Genomic DNA, 17477 nt, shown 5'->3' on the forward strand with positions numbered 1-17477 from the left:
GCGGCGCTCCCGCCGAGGGTTCGGATCCAATGTGGAGACTGGTTCCCACTCACTGGCTGAGCGCGGTGCGGGCGCAACACCGAGGGTTGCGATCCCGTTGCCGGTCCCCGTTACGGGTGCGACACCGAGGGTTGAAATCCCGTTACCGGTCAGTAATAAAGACAAAAAGGAAAAAAAAAAGTGAGTCTCTGTGTCTTCAAGGCCAAGGACTGGAGTCAGTCAAGGAATGTTCCCCTGATAAGGCCAGGTATTAACAGACTGCTGATACTTTTTATCCTGAATGAAAGATTTTAATTTTATACATGTACAGGAAAGTAATTTGTTTCATGGTTATTTTCAAATGTGATGATATAGAACTGCCAAAGTATGCCTTTATATCTTAATACCTTACTTATAATTTTATTTGCTTGTGTTTTTATCTCCTCCCCCTACCCCCACTCCCTGTTAGATTTGTCAGAGGTTTTCATGGTCCTTCCAAAGAATAGACAGGCTCATTGCTCGGGTCTGAGGCAGGACCAGGCCTCGGTCCACCCTGGCCAGGAGAGTCCACATGCACAGAGGAATACTGCATGCCAGCAGCCCTAAAGGGAATTTCTTTTAAGAAACTTGGCTTCACACCCATGCCAGAGTACTACTAAGAGAGGTCCTCTCCAGTTATGTTCAGTGTAGCAGCTCAAAAAAGGAAAAGGGAGGTGTGTTGGATGCAAACCTCAAACGCCTCTCCTCATCTCCTGTGAATTGCCTCTGTGTTCAGGCAGCTGAGCTAGACAGCTGCGAGGAAAGGCGTGTGTGTTTGATGGGGGCCTTGCAAAGAAAAGGCCCCTTGTACCCAGGCCAGCGCCTGTAGGTGGTGTGACCTGGGAGGACAGTGGAGCCAGGAGCTTCGCAGCGGCTGCGACGGCAGCCAGAATCCCAGCGGCAATGCTCAAGTGAGCCGGAGGGGGAGCCAGAGAGCCGCGGCCCCAGCCCGGTCCAGGGAGGGCCCGAGCAGCGGGCACCAGGAACACGGAGGTCCCTGCCCTTCCCTTCTTTTCTTGGTAAACTCAGACTCAGCCTTTAAAGCCAGCTCAAAAACCATCTCTTTGGGGAAGATTTCCCTAAAGCCCGGGCAAAGTGAACTGCTTCTTCTCCCTTGCTATCCTTCTTGCAGGGCCCAAGTGGAGTTGTCTGCAGCTGGCTCTGAATTCTGCAGCACGCTGCAAAGCCCTGGAAGCAGCACATGGCCTGGTTCCTCTCTATGCCCGCAGCTCAGCATCTGGCTCGAAGCAGTGCTGCTGGGTATAGTTGGGACTCATGCCTCAGAATCATGCAGGGGCTTGTCAAAAATGCAGATTCTAGGGCCCACCTGGACCTGAAGAATCGTCATATTTCATCAGACCCCCAGGTTACTCTTATGCACAGCAGGATTGATACAAAGTACAATGTTTTTCAAATGTTTTTGACCAAGAATCAAACCAAATCAGAGTACGAAATAGATATAACCCCTCCACACGCATTATACATATAGAAAAGTAAAACAAAAATGGCAGGAGAGGGCCGGCCTGTGGCTCACTCGGGAGAGTGCGGTGCTGATAACACCAAGGCCCCGGGTTCGGATCCCACATAGGGATGGCCGGTTCACTCACTGGCTGAGCGTGGTGCTGACAACACCAAGTCAAGGGTTAAGATCCCCTTACCGGTCATCTTTAAAAAAAAAAAAAAAAAAAATGGCAGGAGATCGTAGTTTTCTATATGATGGGTGATGCACTTTGATATATTCTACTCTCTTCTGTTCTGTTCTATTCTATTCTAAAAATAACCCCTCCACACGCATTATACATATAGAAAAGTAAAACAAAAAGGGCAGGAGAGGGCCGGCCCGTGGCTCACTCAGGAGAGTGCGGTGCTGATAACACCAAGGCCCCGGGTTCGGATCCCACATAGGGATGGCCGGTTCACTCACTGGCTGAGCGTGGTGCTGACAACACCAAGTCAAGGGTTAAGATCCCCTTACCGGTCATCTTTAAAAAAAAAAAAAAAAAAAAATGGCAGGAGATCGTAGTTTTCTATATGATGTGTGATGCACTTTGATATATTCTACTCTCTTCTGTTCTGTTCTATTCTATTCTAAAAAGAATGTTGGTGTGGCTCACTACAGTGATTCCCTGGCCTATTCATAGATTGTGTCCTGCAGTTTGAAAAACACTGACTTACAAAGTAAAGCTTAACAAATGTTTGATGAATGAATAAATAAATGAATGATGGAATGAATCAATAAATACTTGTATCTCAACATCTGTAACACAGAGGGGCTGCATTGGATAATTTCTAAGATCTTGCAATTTAAAATTCTGAAATCTGACAAATCTGATGCTTTTTGGTTTGTTTGTTGGGGTTTTTTGTTTGTTTGTTTTTAAATTTCTAACATTTTCACCATGCTTGGGGATCTGGTAATCCTCAGTTAAGGGGATTCTCACAGATAGAAGACATCAGAGGGTTTTGTTTCAACTTGCTCATTAATTAAAGATACGCACTGTCTTCTCTTGACCTCCCCAGACCTTCCGTCTCTCAGCCCACAAGAACCAGCAAAGACAGTAAGAAGCTAAACCTAAAGTATAGAAGATTTTTAGAAGTCTCATTTGTGGTCTTGTTTCTTTATCTTCTACAAGGTCCCAAGGCTGAGGTGGAATGCGCATGAGTACAGGCCTGAAGTCCCTGTGACCTAGAAAGGTGTGCTATTCCCTGGGCCAAGGAAATGTGCTGCTGTGCTGGTGGAGAATGTGCATCTTCAGCCTCTCGTTCCCAGGGGGCTCCACGACCTTCAGAGATGCCCACCTCACTGTCTGAAGTTCATCCTCCTGCAGCATGGGCCAGGGGCCTTAGTGGTCATCTGGGAGGGACACTACAGTACAGGGTGTGTCTTGAGGAGCTTAGAGAGGTCTGGTCTTCTTGGAGCTTATTTAAGGGACCTCAGTGACCACTGCCACAGTGGGATCTGGTTACAGCTCATCCATAGGTTAAGGCCTTGGGACAGCTTGAGAAGAAGGTTCTGGTGGAGACCAGAGTTGGGGTTCTCTGCTGTATGGAAGGGAGGTAGAGGTGAGTCCCCCACCCCAAATTATATTATTATCACATAATATTGAGTGCACGCCCATCCCTCATACTCTGCAAAATACATCATCTCATTTAATCTCCACAACAACTCTGTGAGGTAGATACTATTATTAGGCATAATTTACAGATTAAAAAACTGAGTCACAGAAATGTTACATAACTTGCCCACGGTCACGCAGCAAGTAATAGAAATGGAGTTTACCCAAGTAGCCTGACTCCAGAGCCTGCATGCTCGGTCACTGCACCATGCAGTCTCCCTCGGGGCAGGTAGTTTTGAGTTAGTGAAGGGAAGGCCATCTGCTGGCACTGTTCTGCAGGTGGCACCAGGAGGAAGTGACCTGTGGAATCTTTCCACATCCTGTCATCCTGTCTAGAGCATGAACCTCCCACCCCTGTCATTCATCGCCACATATGCCAAGTGTAGCTCACATGAAGGACTCAGGTTTACGACCTCACTGCTCTGGGAACATTACTGGCCTCAAAAAAGACTGCTTGGCTAGTGTCTCAGTGGGAATGTTTGGTACAAGAAGATAGAATCAGAGCCAGAAAGATGGCTCCCTTATGGAGGAATGGGGACAGGGTAAAGACATCAGCAAGCTCCCACTAGCTCTAGGATAAAAATAATAAGGGTTAAAAAAAAAATAATAAGGGTTATAATTTATTGAAGAACCACTATATGCTAATACTGGGCTAACTGCTTTAAAAATATTGCCTCAGGTTATTTCCACAACTAGCAGAGTAGTTAATTCTGGAGGAATGGGGACAGGGTAAAGACATCAGCAAGCTCCCACTAGCTCTAGGATAAAAATAATAAGGGTTATAATTTATTGAAGAATCACTATATGCTAATACTGGGCTAACTGCTTTAAAAATATTGCCTCAGGTTATTTCCACAACTCTGTCATGAAGGGAATCTTATTCCCATTTTACAGATGAGGAGCCGGAGGCTCACAGAACTTAAGTAGATGGACTTAGATCATCAAACAAACAGAACTGGGATTTAAAGCCAGGTCTGTCTAACTAAGATTGTGTACCGAGTTCCTGTCCTACCTACAATTCTCCACCATGTGCGAGTCGACTCTTCCTCAAGGACAATGAAGGGCTGGACAAGAAGCAAATTGGATGGCATTTCACCAGTTGTTCTCACTGTTTGAAAGCGGCTCAATCAGAGCTCCGTGGTGACAGCTAGCAGCAGAGCATGGGAACAGAACTGCAGCGGAGGGGGTCCTGGCTTAGAGTCTCATTGACAGAACCTGGGTAACTTCTCAGGCCCCCTCAGAATTACAGTCCAACCCAATGACCAGACTCAGCCATTCACAAACACAGCAAGGAGCCCCTGGCATCCTCCAGGATGGAGAGCCAGTGTGGCCCGTTCTCCACCCACATTGCTTGGCTCCACCCATCCAGTCCTTGTAGGTAGCAGGCTCCGCTGAGCTCCTGCACCAGGCCTAGCAGGGTCTTACGCCTATCCCTCTCCCAGACCTGTGTTCCTCTCGGTCACTCCTTTCTCCCCTTCCCAGACAGGCAGGTAGACCCTTGTTTTCACCACTGCCAGTCAGAGCAGCTCAGGGGAAATGCCAGAGTTTAACAGCAGACTTGCAAATACTAACAAATACAAACAACACCTCCTTTGTTTCCATACCTAGGGGAGAGGGCAGAATGATACAGATTCCAAAAGTTCTTAAGAGAAGGAAAAAGATGTGGCCTTATGGAAAGACCCTTTGACTCTCCCTGCCTGATGGCCTTTCTAGTGACTGTTGGGAAGGGTAAATGAGACAGTGAATGTGCCTGTCAAAAGTGAAAAGTGCCCAGAAATGAAGGGGATTCCTCTCCTGGGGTCTAAGCAGTAGTTTGACCAGTGGTCTGAGCAAAACCCAGAATTCAGTTCTGAGGCCTGATCAGCCCCTTGTGTGCAAACCTCAGGATGGTGAAGTCTCATGCACAGAAAAGGTGTGTGACACTTCAGGATTTTTAAGATGGCTCAGGGGAATCTTAGGTAGTTGATTCCGGGGGTATAAGGGGCTCCTGTGGTCTCTTGCCATAGGTAGCACCCAGGCCACTTCTGATCGCATTTATCACTAGGTGGTCTATCTCATACCAGCGACACCGGCATGTCTTGAAAACTAAGGAGGAGTTGTGTGGACAATTTCACATGGAGGTTCCAAGACATATTGTAATTAGTCAATTGTTATGGTTTCTAGAAAGAAAGCGTGATGAAAAACAGACCATCAAGGATGGACAGGACTGGGTAGGCATTTGCGAGATACATTCATTGGGCAGCTGTGCTGAGGGAGAAGAATGTATCTGCTGGGGAGTGACCACACACACAGCCCCGCGGCCTTGCATTGGCATGGACTAAGGGAAGAAATAAGGGTGAAGTCAGGCAAAGGCTAAGAATGTAGGCTCTGAAGGGACAGTGTTTGGGTTAAGAGTACATAACCTGATACCCTGGATTTGACTCGCAGCTCCACTATGTAGTAACTGTGTGATTGTGACCTTGAATACTTAAGCTGTCTGTGCCTCACTATCCTGAGTCTGGAAATGAGAATAACCCCAGTAGGAGCCACCTACCAGAATGTGGTGAGGATTAATTGAGACATTGCATGTGGCTTATTATCATAGTGCTGTCACTAGTAAGTGCTGAATGAGTGTGCACCAATGCTGTGACGCTGGGAGTGGGGAGGATACACACATGCACGCACGCACTCATCCCAGCTGTCACCTCCACTGGCCCCTCCACCAATCAGTGAGGAATTAGGCACTTTCTTGTCAAAGGTATCTGAAACCCAAAGCCTGTGTGATATGGCAGTGTGGGGCATTTTGAACAACAGGTTGGGATGTGCATCGGGATGTGGTGACACCATCTGATGGGATGTTATGAAAGATACTTTTAATACTTACCTGCCTTCCCCATCCCCCACCCTCCCCCAATGGCAATGGTTCTCAACATTTTTTGCATCAAGGCCCCTTCAAGAAACACATGACTGCTAAGGATTCTCTTGTCCAAACAGTGTGTCTCCACATATCTATGTATCTGCTGCATTCTGCACTTTATTTCAGGGGCTCTATGGACTTTAGGATATGACCTTTGTTCTAGCCTTTTAGACTCAAAGACTCTGAGGCATTTCTCTGCTGCCCACCTCCTCCTTCTGAAGCCACACCTCCAAAACACCTGCTTCTCAGGATCACACTCTGAAAATTGCTGTTCAGAAAAATGAGTTGGGTCTCAGTGCTCCTATAAGACTTGCAGACCTAACAGGGCCATGCAGAAGTAAAAGGAGCCTCAGAAGCCATGTCTAACCTAGAAACAACATCCATAATAGCAGCAAGAGCAGCTGTCGTTTCTGGGTATTTACTATGTTCCAGACACTGTACTAGGCTCTTCACATGCATTTCCTTATTTAATCTTCCCAAGACCTCCATGATGGGGATACTACCCTGACCCCATTTTGCAGATGAAGAGCTAAGGTACACAGAGGTTAAGTAACTTGCCCAATGCCACACAGCTAGCGAGTGGTAAGGTTCAGACCCAGACCAGTGCCCTGCTGTTAACCAGTATACTTTCTGGCCACCTGGTGACATCACAAGTACCACACTCCCATCTTCTATTTCAGTGTCTTCAGCATTCACTCTAATAAGGGCACATTAGGCTAATAAAGGCATATTAGAGTGGGTATAAATTCTGGACACACAGAGTCTTCTACCCTGGGCCAACCTTCTCTTCAAAATAAACCTGCATGGGAACCAATGCTGAAAGATGGAGAGAGGTCCCAGACAGCCCCAGTGTCTGGATGAATAAGGACAGAAAACTATCTCCCTGTACCCCCACTCCCACCTAAATGGCCATGGGCATCTTTGAGCCAATAACTGCTGCAAAGAATCCTGAGACACCCCCATCCCTCCTCCCCACTCAAGCCATAGCTCTGCAAAAGGTGGGCGCTGGGATAGGGGAGGTGGGACCACAAGCTAAATATCCCATTCTGCCTCCCCTGGAAGTTCACCCTCCTCCCCACTCAAGCCATAGCTCTGCAAAAGGTGGGCACTGGGATAGGGGAGGTGGGACCACAAGCTAAATATCCCATTCTGCCTCCCCTGGAAGTTCACATGTGACAAGTGGCCCACAGGCATACCAAGAGTGAAGGATGAGCCGCTTGCCCTGTGGGATAAGGAGGGAGAGTGAACAGGAGGTGCAGGGCCACCTGCAGGAGACTGAGCGACCTTTCTCGGGGAGGGAGGGTGGGAGGCTGGCTCAGACCGGGAGGGGAGGCAGGAGCAAAGGGAGCCAGGGATCTGTTCAGGCAGTGAGAGAGGGCAGCCCCACTGTATTTCCCAGGCTGCTCTCTGGGATGCAGGCAGGAAGGTTGAGTGAATTACACTGGCCCCACCTCTTGAGGCTCTCTCTGCAGCTGCTGGACTGGACACAAAAGCGTGAGAGACAGATGTGTACCCAACTCTGGTTCCCGTTGCTGAGAGGCTACGTGTGACAGAAGCCAGCGCAGGGGTCCCATGCTGCCATCTGCATTTTCCAGGTAAGCAGGGGTGGAGAGCAAGGTCTGAAAGTGGTGGGCAGAGGAGAAAGTGGGAGGTGGCTGCCCTGGGATGGACTCAGTACAGTCTGGAAGGAATGAAGGAAGAGAGGCAGGGGCTGGGAGCTGGAATAAGCCCTTGGGCCAGGCTTCTGCAAAGGTCAGGGAGCTGGAGGCTGCACTTGGTCCACTCCTCGATGGCAAGTGTAGACGAAGTTCCAGGTAAGGGCTGTGCTCTGACAACCTCTGGGCCAGCACATCTGGAGAATAGAGGGGCCAGCCCCACCATGGCATAGGTGTTCCTCTTCCAAACCAGGTATATGTGTGCAGACTTTGCCAGAAAAAAACCCCTATCCTGGGCCCCTGCCTTCCTTCCCATCTTCACGGTGGTCGAGAAAGAGCCTGCGGCAGCTACAGAAGAAACAAAGCAGGACGTGTTCGCTGGGGTATGCCTTCAGACCGAAGAGGGATTCCGCACCTGAAAAGGCACTCTCCTGACCAGCTCCTGAGAAGGGGTTAGCTAGCAGAGGGCTGCATTCCACCCAGAGGAGGCTCACCTGTGGCCCAGAGGAAAGGAATGTGGCACAGGCTGTGCAGAATGGGCTAGGTGTGCTGCAGGTGGGGTGGGGAGCAGGTAAAGTAACCAATCTGTGAACAGTGCCGCAGGAACATGCACAGTGTGTTGTCGCAGAGAGTAAGAGACCTAAGAAATCTGTTTCATACAGATCAAGCAGCCCTGTGCTGTCTCTGCTGGCAGGCCACACACAGCCCTGATCAAGCATGCAGGTCTGAGGAAGGCATATGAAGCTGGCCAGTGCTGCGTCCCTCTGTTAACTACACACACGCTCACACATCCGCTAAGATCCACTGTGCTGAAAATATGCCAAACCTGGTTTCCTGCCGAAAGGCATGCCAGCCCCTCTCTGACGTGTTATGGGGATAGTGCAGCGAGGTGAGAGGAGTGGTCCCTGGGCTGCAAGGCACAAAGGGACATGAGACACTGACCCCAGTCAGCATGCCAGCCCCTCTCTGACGTGTTATGGGGATAGTGCAGCAAGGTGAGAGGAGTGGTCCCTGGGCTGCAAGGCACAAAGGGACATGAGACACTGACCCCAGTCACGAATGGAACGTGTCTTCCCTCCATCTCTCCATCTTTGGTTTCTGTATCCAGAGTAGAAAGTGAGGATCCTTCCCGCTGCTCCCCTACACACACACACACACACACACACACACACACACAGAGTAACTGGGTTTATGATCAGGCAGGACAGTTTGATGAGATGGGGGCAGGGTAACGGGACACACCAAGTACAAAGGCCGCTCCTCTGATCCCTTCTGGGATGTCAGTGAAGGTGGAAGAGGCAGAGAGGAGTTTTCAGAAGGTAAATACTCAGTGACTAATACTCCTGGCCACACCAGGCAACAGTCTCTGCAGCATGTGTCCTGGCTCTGACAGCTGGGGCCACCGACCTCTCTCTTCTGTGGAGGGCAATCTGGGTCAGTGAGAGCAGGGTGGAGCCCAGCGGCGAGGCCCCGTAGCCACGGTTCCTTGGCCCAGAAAACACAAGGGGCTTTGATGCCTGCAGAAAGCAGTGGCTCTTCCCCCCAGGATGCTGTGGCTGCTCTTGGGCAGGGCCCAGCTGCGGGGCAGGCCTCAGTCTGGAGGCCACAGCTGGGAGCTAGTACAGCTCAGGGCTTAACATAATGGCCTTGAAATTAGAGAGAAGCCCAGAGCTGCTATGTATGAGCTGTGTGGCCTTGGGCGGGTAAATAACCTTGTTAAGCCTCAGTTTCTGGTCTGTAAAATGGAAAGAGTAGTATAATAATAATAGCATATATCTTAAAGGTTGCAGGGAGGAATAAATGAAATCATGTTTGTGAAGTAATCAACATAGTGCCTGCCTCACAGTGTGTGCCCAGAAAAATGGGAACTATTAATACTAGCTCCCTCTGGGATTCTCGAAGGTTCTCTCCAGATCAAAGCAAACCCAGCCTCTGCTCAGCACTTATCCCACCTGAGAGGCCCTCTAGCCTGCCTCTCACTCCAGCAACTCCTGTAAAATGTGTCACCCACACAGACAGTCCTTATTAACCAACACTCAGCAGGCTTTCTCCATGTCTTCAAGCAAAAACAAAATCAGGTTGCAAATAAAACCCAGATGGTTCCCATGTCTCATACCTTGTTGTCAAAACACTAAGTCCATGCTTCTCCAGTCGGGGATGTGCACCCCTGTGGGTATGTGGGGGTAGGCCAGAAGTACAGGATGCTGTGGATAAATATGGCATACCTGGAGAGAATGGTTAAACACTTAAACCAAAGGTAACTTAAACATGATTTGTCTGTTAAAACAAACATGACATTGAATTAAATTCTCATGAGTGCTTAAAATGAAGCAACACTTCACAGACAGTCCAAGCTCTCACGGGCATCCCCTCTCTCCGTGCTTACGTTTACCCTCCCTGGGGGTTAGGGGCCCTTCATTGCAAAAGTCTGTGAAGCTCTGCTTAAGCAGTGAGAGGAGTGGGTATCTTCTTGCCAACACTCCTGGTGTCTTCCTGACTCACTCCCATTCTCCCTGGGGCTGTTCCTTATCTTTGGGGGAGGTGGCCTACACAGCCTGGTGGCTTAGAGGTAGCCCCAGCTGCCACCATCATGGGATGGCAGCCTTGCACTCCTGGACTCCTGGCAGGGAGAGTAGGAGCCAGCCTGGTTTTCGCCTTCCTGACAAGGGGACACCGTAAACGTGCCTGAGGAGGACCAGAGCTTGTTCCCTGTGCACCATCGAGCCTTCTCCATGCTCACAGAGGACCCATTTGGCTAGCAGTAGGGGTTAGAGCAACATGGACAGGGCAGGGTACGACTGGCACCCAGCAAATTTCCCGCCCTGGCTATCCTTGATGCATGGTCTTCTGGGGCTTCTAGCAGGTGGGATCTCTAAAAGGAATAGGATGACTGTGGAATATCCAGCAGGGCCCAGCTCCTCCTTCCCCCATGAGGCTCAACAACAAGGTTAGCATGGATACCAGTTGGAAACAGAGCTGTAGTGAGAACCTCAGTCCCTCTGGTCAGGAAAGTGATTGAGTACATCCTTTGTGATCTCCTCTTCACACTTCCCTTTTTGCAGGTATCCTGAGCCAAGCAAAGGTTCTTCCTAGGAGGAGCAGGCAATAGAAGTGTCTGAACATCATGGCACAGGTGAACTCCCAGGACAGGTGGGGCGAGGTGTCCCCTCTGGGCAGCTTGACTGAGGAGGCTCATGACTCGCAGATACTGAGCATGAACTTAGAGAGTGAGGATGAGGAGGCAGGAGATAAAGGAGACAGTGGTGACCTGGTAGCCGGTCCCAGGGGCAGCTCCCTAGTAACTCACAACACTCCTGACTTGCTGTGGCAGCATTCACCTGGCAAAAAGAAAGAGAAATTCCCTGACTCCTTCAGTGCTGGGCGTGTGGGGCGGAAACTGTTGGATATGCCTGAGAAGGAGGCCAGTTGGGGAAGAGATGAGTCAAAGATCACCCAGACCCAGGACTCTCCCAGAGCAAGCTTGGCTCTGGGTGCCCTTCCCGGTGGCCTCTCTCGCAAGTTGTTAGTTTGTACACAACCTCCTAGGGACTCACTACCCGCGGAAGATGATGGAGACTCGATGGCAAACCAAGACGCAACCTTGGATGTCCCAGCCAGCTTCGCTGGCACAGGAAAGTATCTCTGTGCACAGAAAGGTGTAGACATGTCCCCAGATGACTCCACTCCGGAGTGTTTCCCCACGCCAGGCAGCAGTTGGCACCTCCCCACGCAGGGGACACGCATGCACGCTCAGGGGTCGGCCTCGCCAGCCAGCCTGGCAGCCGCGATGCTGGCGAAAGCGCGGATCGGCAGAAAAGGCCAGAATCAGTCGTGCGCTCCGCAGGGCGCGCAGGCGGAGGCGCGTCCCTACGGGGGCCTGCGGGGCGGGCGGGCCTTCCAGAAGCCCAGCAAGCTGCTGAGCCCCGCGGAGACGCGCGGCGGCGCCAAGCCTCACGCGTGCGAGCTGTGCGGGAAAGCCTACTCCCACCGGGGCACGCTCCAGCAGCACCGGCGCCTGCACACGGGCGAGCGGCCCTACCGGTGCCCCTTCTGCGACAAGGCCTACACCTGGTCCTCCGACCACCGCAAGCACATCCGCACCCACACGGGCGAGAAACCCTACCCGTGCCCGGACTGCGGTAAGGCCTTCGTGCGCTCCTCGGACCTGCGCAAACACCAGCGCAATATGCACAGCAACAACAAGCCCTTCCCGTGCGCCGAGTGCGGCCTGACCTTCAACAAGCCGCTGTCGCTGCTGCGCCACCAGCGCACGCACCTGGGCGCGAAGCCCTTCCGCTGCCCCTCCTGCGACCGGGAGTTCGCGGTGGCCAGCCGCATGGTGGAGCACCAACGCGTGCACTCGGGCGAGCGGCCCTTCCCCTGCCCCACCTGCGGCAAGTGCTTCACCAAATCCTCCAACCTGTCCGAGCACCAGACTCTGCACACCGGCCAGAGGCCCTTCAAGTGCGCCGACTGCGGCGTGGCCTTCGCGCAGCCCTCGCGCCTCGTGCGCCACCAGCGCATCCACACCGGCGAGAGGCCCTTTCCTTGCACGCAGTGTGGACAGGCCTTTGCCCGCTCCTCCACCCTGAAGCGGCACCAACAGATCCACTCCGGGGAGAAGGGCTTCCTCTGCGCCGAGTGCGGCAAGGCCTTCCGCATCTCCTCGGAGCTGGCCCAGCACATCCGGATGCATAACGGGGAGAGGCCCTACCAGTGTGAGGACTGTGGCCAGGCCTTCACCCGGTCCAATCACCTCCAACGACACCGAGCCAAGCACGGCACCTGCAAGAAGGAGCTCATCCCTTCCTCCTCTGATGAGTGAGAGCTCCATTGGCTAACTTTTGGGGGAAGCAAGACACCGTTCCCCTTGGGCACATGGTATTGCCAGCCAGCCTCAATGGTCAGCCTCCCCTTCCAAAGGATCGCTGGCCACAAGGTGATCCATTTGATTCACATATTTGATCTCTTGTATAGAAAGTAAGTGCAAGGATAACACTCAGGTGTGTGGTCGCATGTCAGTCTTCTGAGTCTCAGAGATCATCTGCAGTTGGAAAAGGGTAAGACAAAGTACTGGGACCCAAGTCAAGAACTGAGTTCCTTTTGTTGGGGGATCTCAGTCAATCGGAAATTATTTATCCGCATGTCAGTCTTCTGAGTCTCAGAGATCATCTGCAGTTGGAAAAGGGTAAGACAAAGTACTGAGACCCAAGTCAAGAACTGAGTTCCTTTTGTTGGGGGATCTCAGTCAATCGGAAATTATTTATAGAATTAGATGCCAAGCCCTGTGCAGGGCTCCAGGGATACAGTGAGGAAAAAGACTACCCTGTCCTGCTCTCAAAGCCATATGCAAATAACTGGACAGAAGGCATCAGGGGCTGGACATCTTCACAGAAATGCGCTTTTTGTTTTTTCACATATATAAAAGAATCCCCAGAATTGGTTCCTATGATGGACTCTTCCAAAGCGACAAAGCCTGCCTGGGGTAACTCTAACGCAGCTGACATCGCATCATTTCACTTGCTTGCTGAAATGACTTTACCCTTGCGAAATGGCCTTATTAATCTTGGCTTTGAAGTAGAGAAGTCCTTCATCCCAGAGAGAAGGATTTATGTCTTATGTTTAGGAGCTACTATTCTAAAAGTTCAGAACAGCCTTAGCGTCTGAAAAAGAAGCCCATTTCTCTTTACAGTGGAACCTAGTAGCTCAATCTAACGTGAGTCCCACCCACAAAATTCATATGTGCCTCCTTTCTGGCCACCTTCTTTCCTGTTTGTGCGCTAGAGCTTAAGTTATATGCAATATTTACAGAGGAATCAGCCCATTTACAGAGAGACATACAGAATTTCTCCAGACATGCCTGACCATGGTTCGTGAAATCCTTTGGGTTAGTTTAAATGTGCCTGGATCATTAGCTATGATTTGAAGTACATAAAATAAAACATCTTTTGCCCAAGTGCCAATAAGCTTGTCTGTGCTTCTAAGTCATTAAAACCAGGCATGAAAAGCTACATGACTCACACTTATCCATAATGAGGTTATTCAAAATTTGTATTACTAACAGCCATTCTTCAAAGTATATTGATACGTATAATGATTTTTATGAAGTCAGTAGTTCTAAGCTCTGGACCTCAAGTGTGGGGAATCTATGACTTCAGAGATCCCTTGGTGCACATGGGCAGATGGCACTTCTAATCTTATCAGAATTATATAAAATATTCCACAAGAAGGTATAGTGTTCTCCTTTTGGGAGTATTTTTAGTATACCTAAAATTGCCATCAAAATGAACCAAATCTGAATTTCTCTTGGATTCTACCTAATTTGGACCCAAGATGTGACTGCTAAATAGCATTCTCATGACACATGGGGAGGGGGTAAAGAGAAGTTTTATACACACACACACACACACACACACACAGTCAAGCCTAGTTTGGCAAAGGTAACCTTAGCTAAAGAACTTTGGTTACACGCCTGGAGGGTTCGTGTGTTAACTCCCTCAAATACATCTGCATGTCCAAATGACAGTTAGTCTTAATTCATCCCCATTATTTACCAGTGTTATGACCTTGGGCTTCAGCTTCTGCATCTGCGTTGGCAAAAAAAGGAATGATAATAATAGGTAATAAAGGTTGAGTCATTCTACCAGATGACAGGAACTTTGGCTAAATGCAAGAACATTAAATTGATGGAGAAGTCATAAAAATGAACTTGTGAGCAGGAACAGAGCAAAGGCTAGTATATTTTGGAGGGCGGTAATCAATAATGAAATATTTGAAGACTGAAGAATTATTACTCTTCTTTGTATTCTTTTTTGAAGATGGCTTTACTAATTAAAACATTTGGTTTGGTTCTATAATTTTCTTAAGTAGTTATTCCTAAATCTAATTCATAGAATAGCTGCACAGGAATCACCTGGGCTGTCCGCCACACAACTTGCTGAATTCTAGCCATGAGTATTGATACAGGTGTGCAGCGCAGTGTCTAGGTATGGCTTCCACAGGGGCATGCCTTTGGGGAAAGAGCGAGTGCACTTCTTGTTAATGAGCAGAAAAACTGGATTAGTTTCTGCTGGGTGTCTTTAGCGTTATGTACTATTTTTCTATAAGGGGAACATAAGGAGTAAATATATTGAATTGGCTGAAGTTCCTTAATCCTTCAGACCTATCACATAAACAAGTTACATTTGAAGGAAAATTGTCCCAACCAGTCTTTTCTCACATCAGCTGCAAGGGTCATGCTGATATATAGGTGTGAGGCCGGGGTGGGGGTGGGGGTAGCAATCCCATTACTGTAGTCACAAATCACTGGACCAGACAGCAGTGCACAGGTGTAAGGTAACAATCTGTGGAGTGGACAAGAGAAGCCAAGCAGCCGTGAGGTGCCTGGGAGTCTGTCCAGCCAAAGTGGGCCAGTTAAATCCTCTTTGGAGAACAATCAATGCTCGAAGACAGGTTATTCTGGCTCAGATTGTTGCCCCAAATTATGCTGAGCTACTTGTCTGGTTTTCTGTACACCTCCTGCACATCATGGCAAACAATCTTATTTCCCTATTATATAATTAAATAGAGCAGAGCCTTCTTTGTGACAGAAAGAATTTAAAACTTCTCTCTGGAGTCGGGCGGGCGCGGAGATGCTTCTGGGAGGAACACCGCGATGGCTGCCCAGGGAGAGCCCCAGGTCCAGTTCAAACGTGTATTGGTCGGTGATGGTGGTACTGGAAAAACTGCATTCGTGAAACGTCACTTGACCGGTGAATTTGAGAAGAAGTGTGTAGCCACCCTGGGTGTTGAGGTCCATCCCCTCGTGTTCCATACCAACAGAGGTCCTATTAAGTTCAATGTATGGGATACAGCTGGCCAGGAGAAATTTGGTGGACTGAGAGATGGTTATTACATCCAAGCCCAATGTGCCATTATAATGTTTGATGTAACATCAAGAGTTACTTACAAGAATGTGCCTAACTGGCATAGAGACCTTGTACGAGTATGTGAAAACATCCCCACTGTGTTGTGTGGCAACAAAGTGGATATTAAGGACAGGAAAGTGAAGGCAAAATCTATTGTCTTTCACCGAAAGAAGAATCTGCAGTACTATGACATTTCTGCCAAAAGTAACTACAACTTTGAAAAGCCCTTCCTCTGGCTTGCACGAAAGCTCATTGGAGACCCTAACTTGGAGTTTGTTGCCATGCCTGCTCTTGCCCCACCAGAGGTTGTCATGGACCCAGCTTTGGCAGCACAGTATGAGCATGATTTAGAGGTTGCTCAGACAACTGCTCTTCCGGATGAGGATGATGACCTGTGAGAGAGAAGCTGGAGACCAGCGTCAGAAGTCTAGTTTTATAGGCAGCTGTCCTGTGATGTCAGCGGTGCAGCATGTGTGCCACTTTATTATCTAGCTAAGCAGAACATGTGCTTCATCTGTGGGATGCTGAAGGAGATGAATGGGCTTCGGAGTGAATGTGGCAGTTAAAAAAAATACCTTCATTGTTTGGACCTGCATATTTAGCTGTTTTGGAACGCAGTTGATTTCTTGAGTTTCAAATATAAGACTGCTATAGTCACATCACAACATTCGGTGGTGAAATCTTGTTTGTTACTGTCATTCCCACTCCTTTTTGTTTAGAATCAGAATAAAGTTGTATTTCAAATATCTAAAAAAAAAAAAAAAAAAAAAAACAAAAAAACTTCTCTCTGGACTAATGTTATTTCCACAGTTTAGTTTGCCAAAATTAATTTGGTTATACTCAGTAAAAATGTTCATTTATAAGTTTCCACTTAATAAAAATTCTCCTGATGTATTCACCAGCATCTGCAGTCACCATGACCCATGCTCTTTAGATAATAATGGTAATAGCCAACACTTACATAATGCTCAGTGTGTGCCAGGAACTGTTCTAAGTGTTTTACATATATTAATTATTTAATTTTGAAAGCAAACATATGGTGATTATTATCCCCATTTTTGAAGATAAGGAAATCAAGGGGAAAAGAAGTTAAATAGCCCAAGGTGTTATAGTTAGAGAGCGGCTAGCACAGTAATAATTCGACACTTCGGCATGCTTGCTGTAGAGACTGTGCTCTTAACCACAGTCCAGCTGCCTCTGTATAGTATGGAAGGATACTCTGCAATTGTTGATGATGTGCTTTTTAAAAGTGGATGACCATAAACTCAAGAGAAGATAAAGTTGAAACACAGCACAGCAGAAATCATGGCATGACTCAGGGAAGAAGTTCTGTGAATTTCTTAAGAATGAGTCTAGGAGAGCCTAGGCTGACAGCTGTTAATTATTAATTACTTGGAAAAACTATCAGTTAGAGGCCAGAAAGAAGGGATTTGAGCTAAGGAGTGCTGGTTCTTTGAAGGCCTACCAGTTTTCCACATCACTGACCAAAGAAACATTCTGTGCCCATGCAATACACAGAACAATAAAACAGCAATGGGGCTGAGCCCGTGGCGCACTCGGGAGAGTGCGGCGCTGGGAGCACAGTAGCGCTCCCGCTGCGGGTTCCGATCCTAGATAGGGATGACCGGTGTGCTCACAGCGCTCACTGGCTGAGCGCGGTGTGGCCGGTCTCAAAAAGGACAAAAAACAAACAAACAAACAAACAAAAAAAACAGCAATGAATCTTGGCATTCAATATTTACACAACATTTTATAATCTAAATGCATATATATTGAAAAGTTATATTACCCTGACATGAACACAATAGATCACCCAGGAGGGGTTCCAGCTACACCTTAAAAAATCTTGCTTGGAGGGAAGTTTTATGTAAAGCATTGGTTTAATTGC

General features: G+C 48.6%; 2 protein-coding genes across 2 annotated transcripts; both read left to right on the top strand.

Moving 5' to 3' along the window:
- Nucleotides 1–10806: 10806 nt before the first annotated feature.
- Nucleotides 10807–12507, top strand: ZNF648 (zinc finger protein 648). The gene has a single exon (XM_008567375.1). The coding sequence runs from the start codon at nt 10807–10809 to the stop codon at nt 12505–12507; it is 1701 nt and encodes a 566-aa protein (XP_008565597.1).
- A 2794-nt stretch (nt 12508–15301) lies between these two features.
- LOC103586185 (GTP-binding nuclear protein Ran-like) lies at nt 15302–16361 on the top strand. The gene has a single exon (XM_008567376.1). It carries the CDS (start codon nt 15337–15339, stop codon nt 15985–15987), a length of 651 nt encoding a protein of 216 aa, XP_008565598.1. The 5' UTR covers nt 15302–15336; the 3' UTR covers nt 15988–16361.
- Nucleotides 16362–17477: the final 1116 nt, after the last annotated feature.

This window comes from Galeopterus variegatus, unplaced genomic scaffold (genome assembly GCF_000696425.1).
Source record: "Galeopterus variegatus unplaced genomic scaffold, G_variegatus-3.0.2 Scaffold314, whole genome shotgun sequence".
Lineage (NCBI taxonomy): Eukaryota > Metazoa > Chordata > Mammalia > Dermoptera > Cynocephalidae > Galeopterus > Galeopterus variegatus.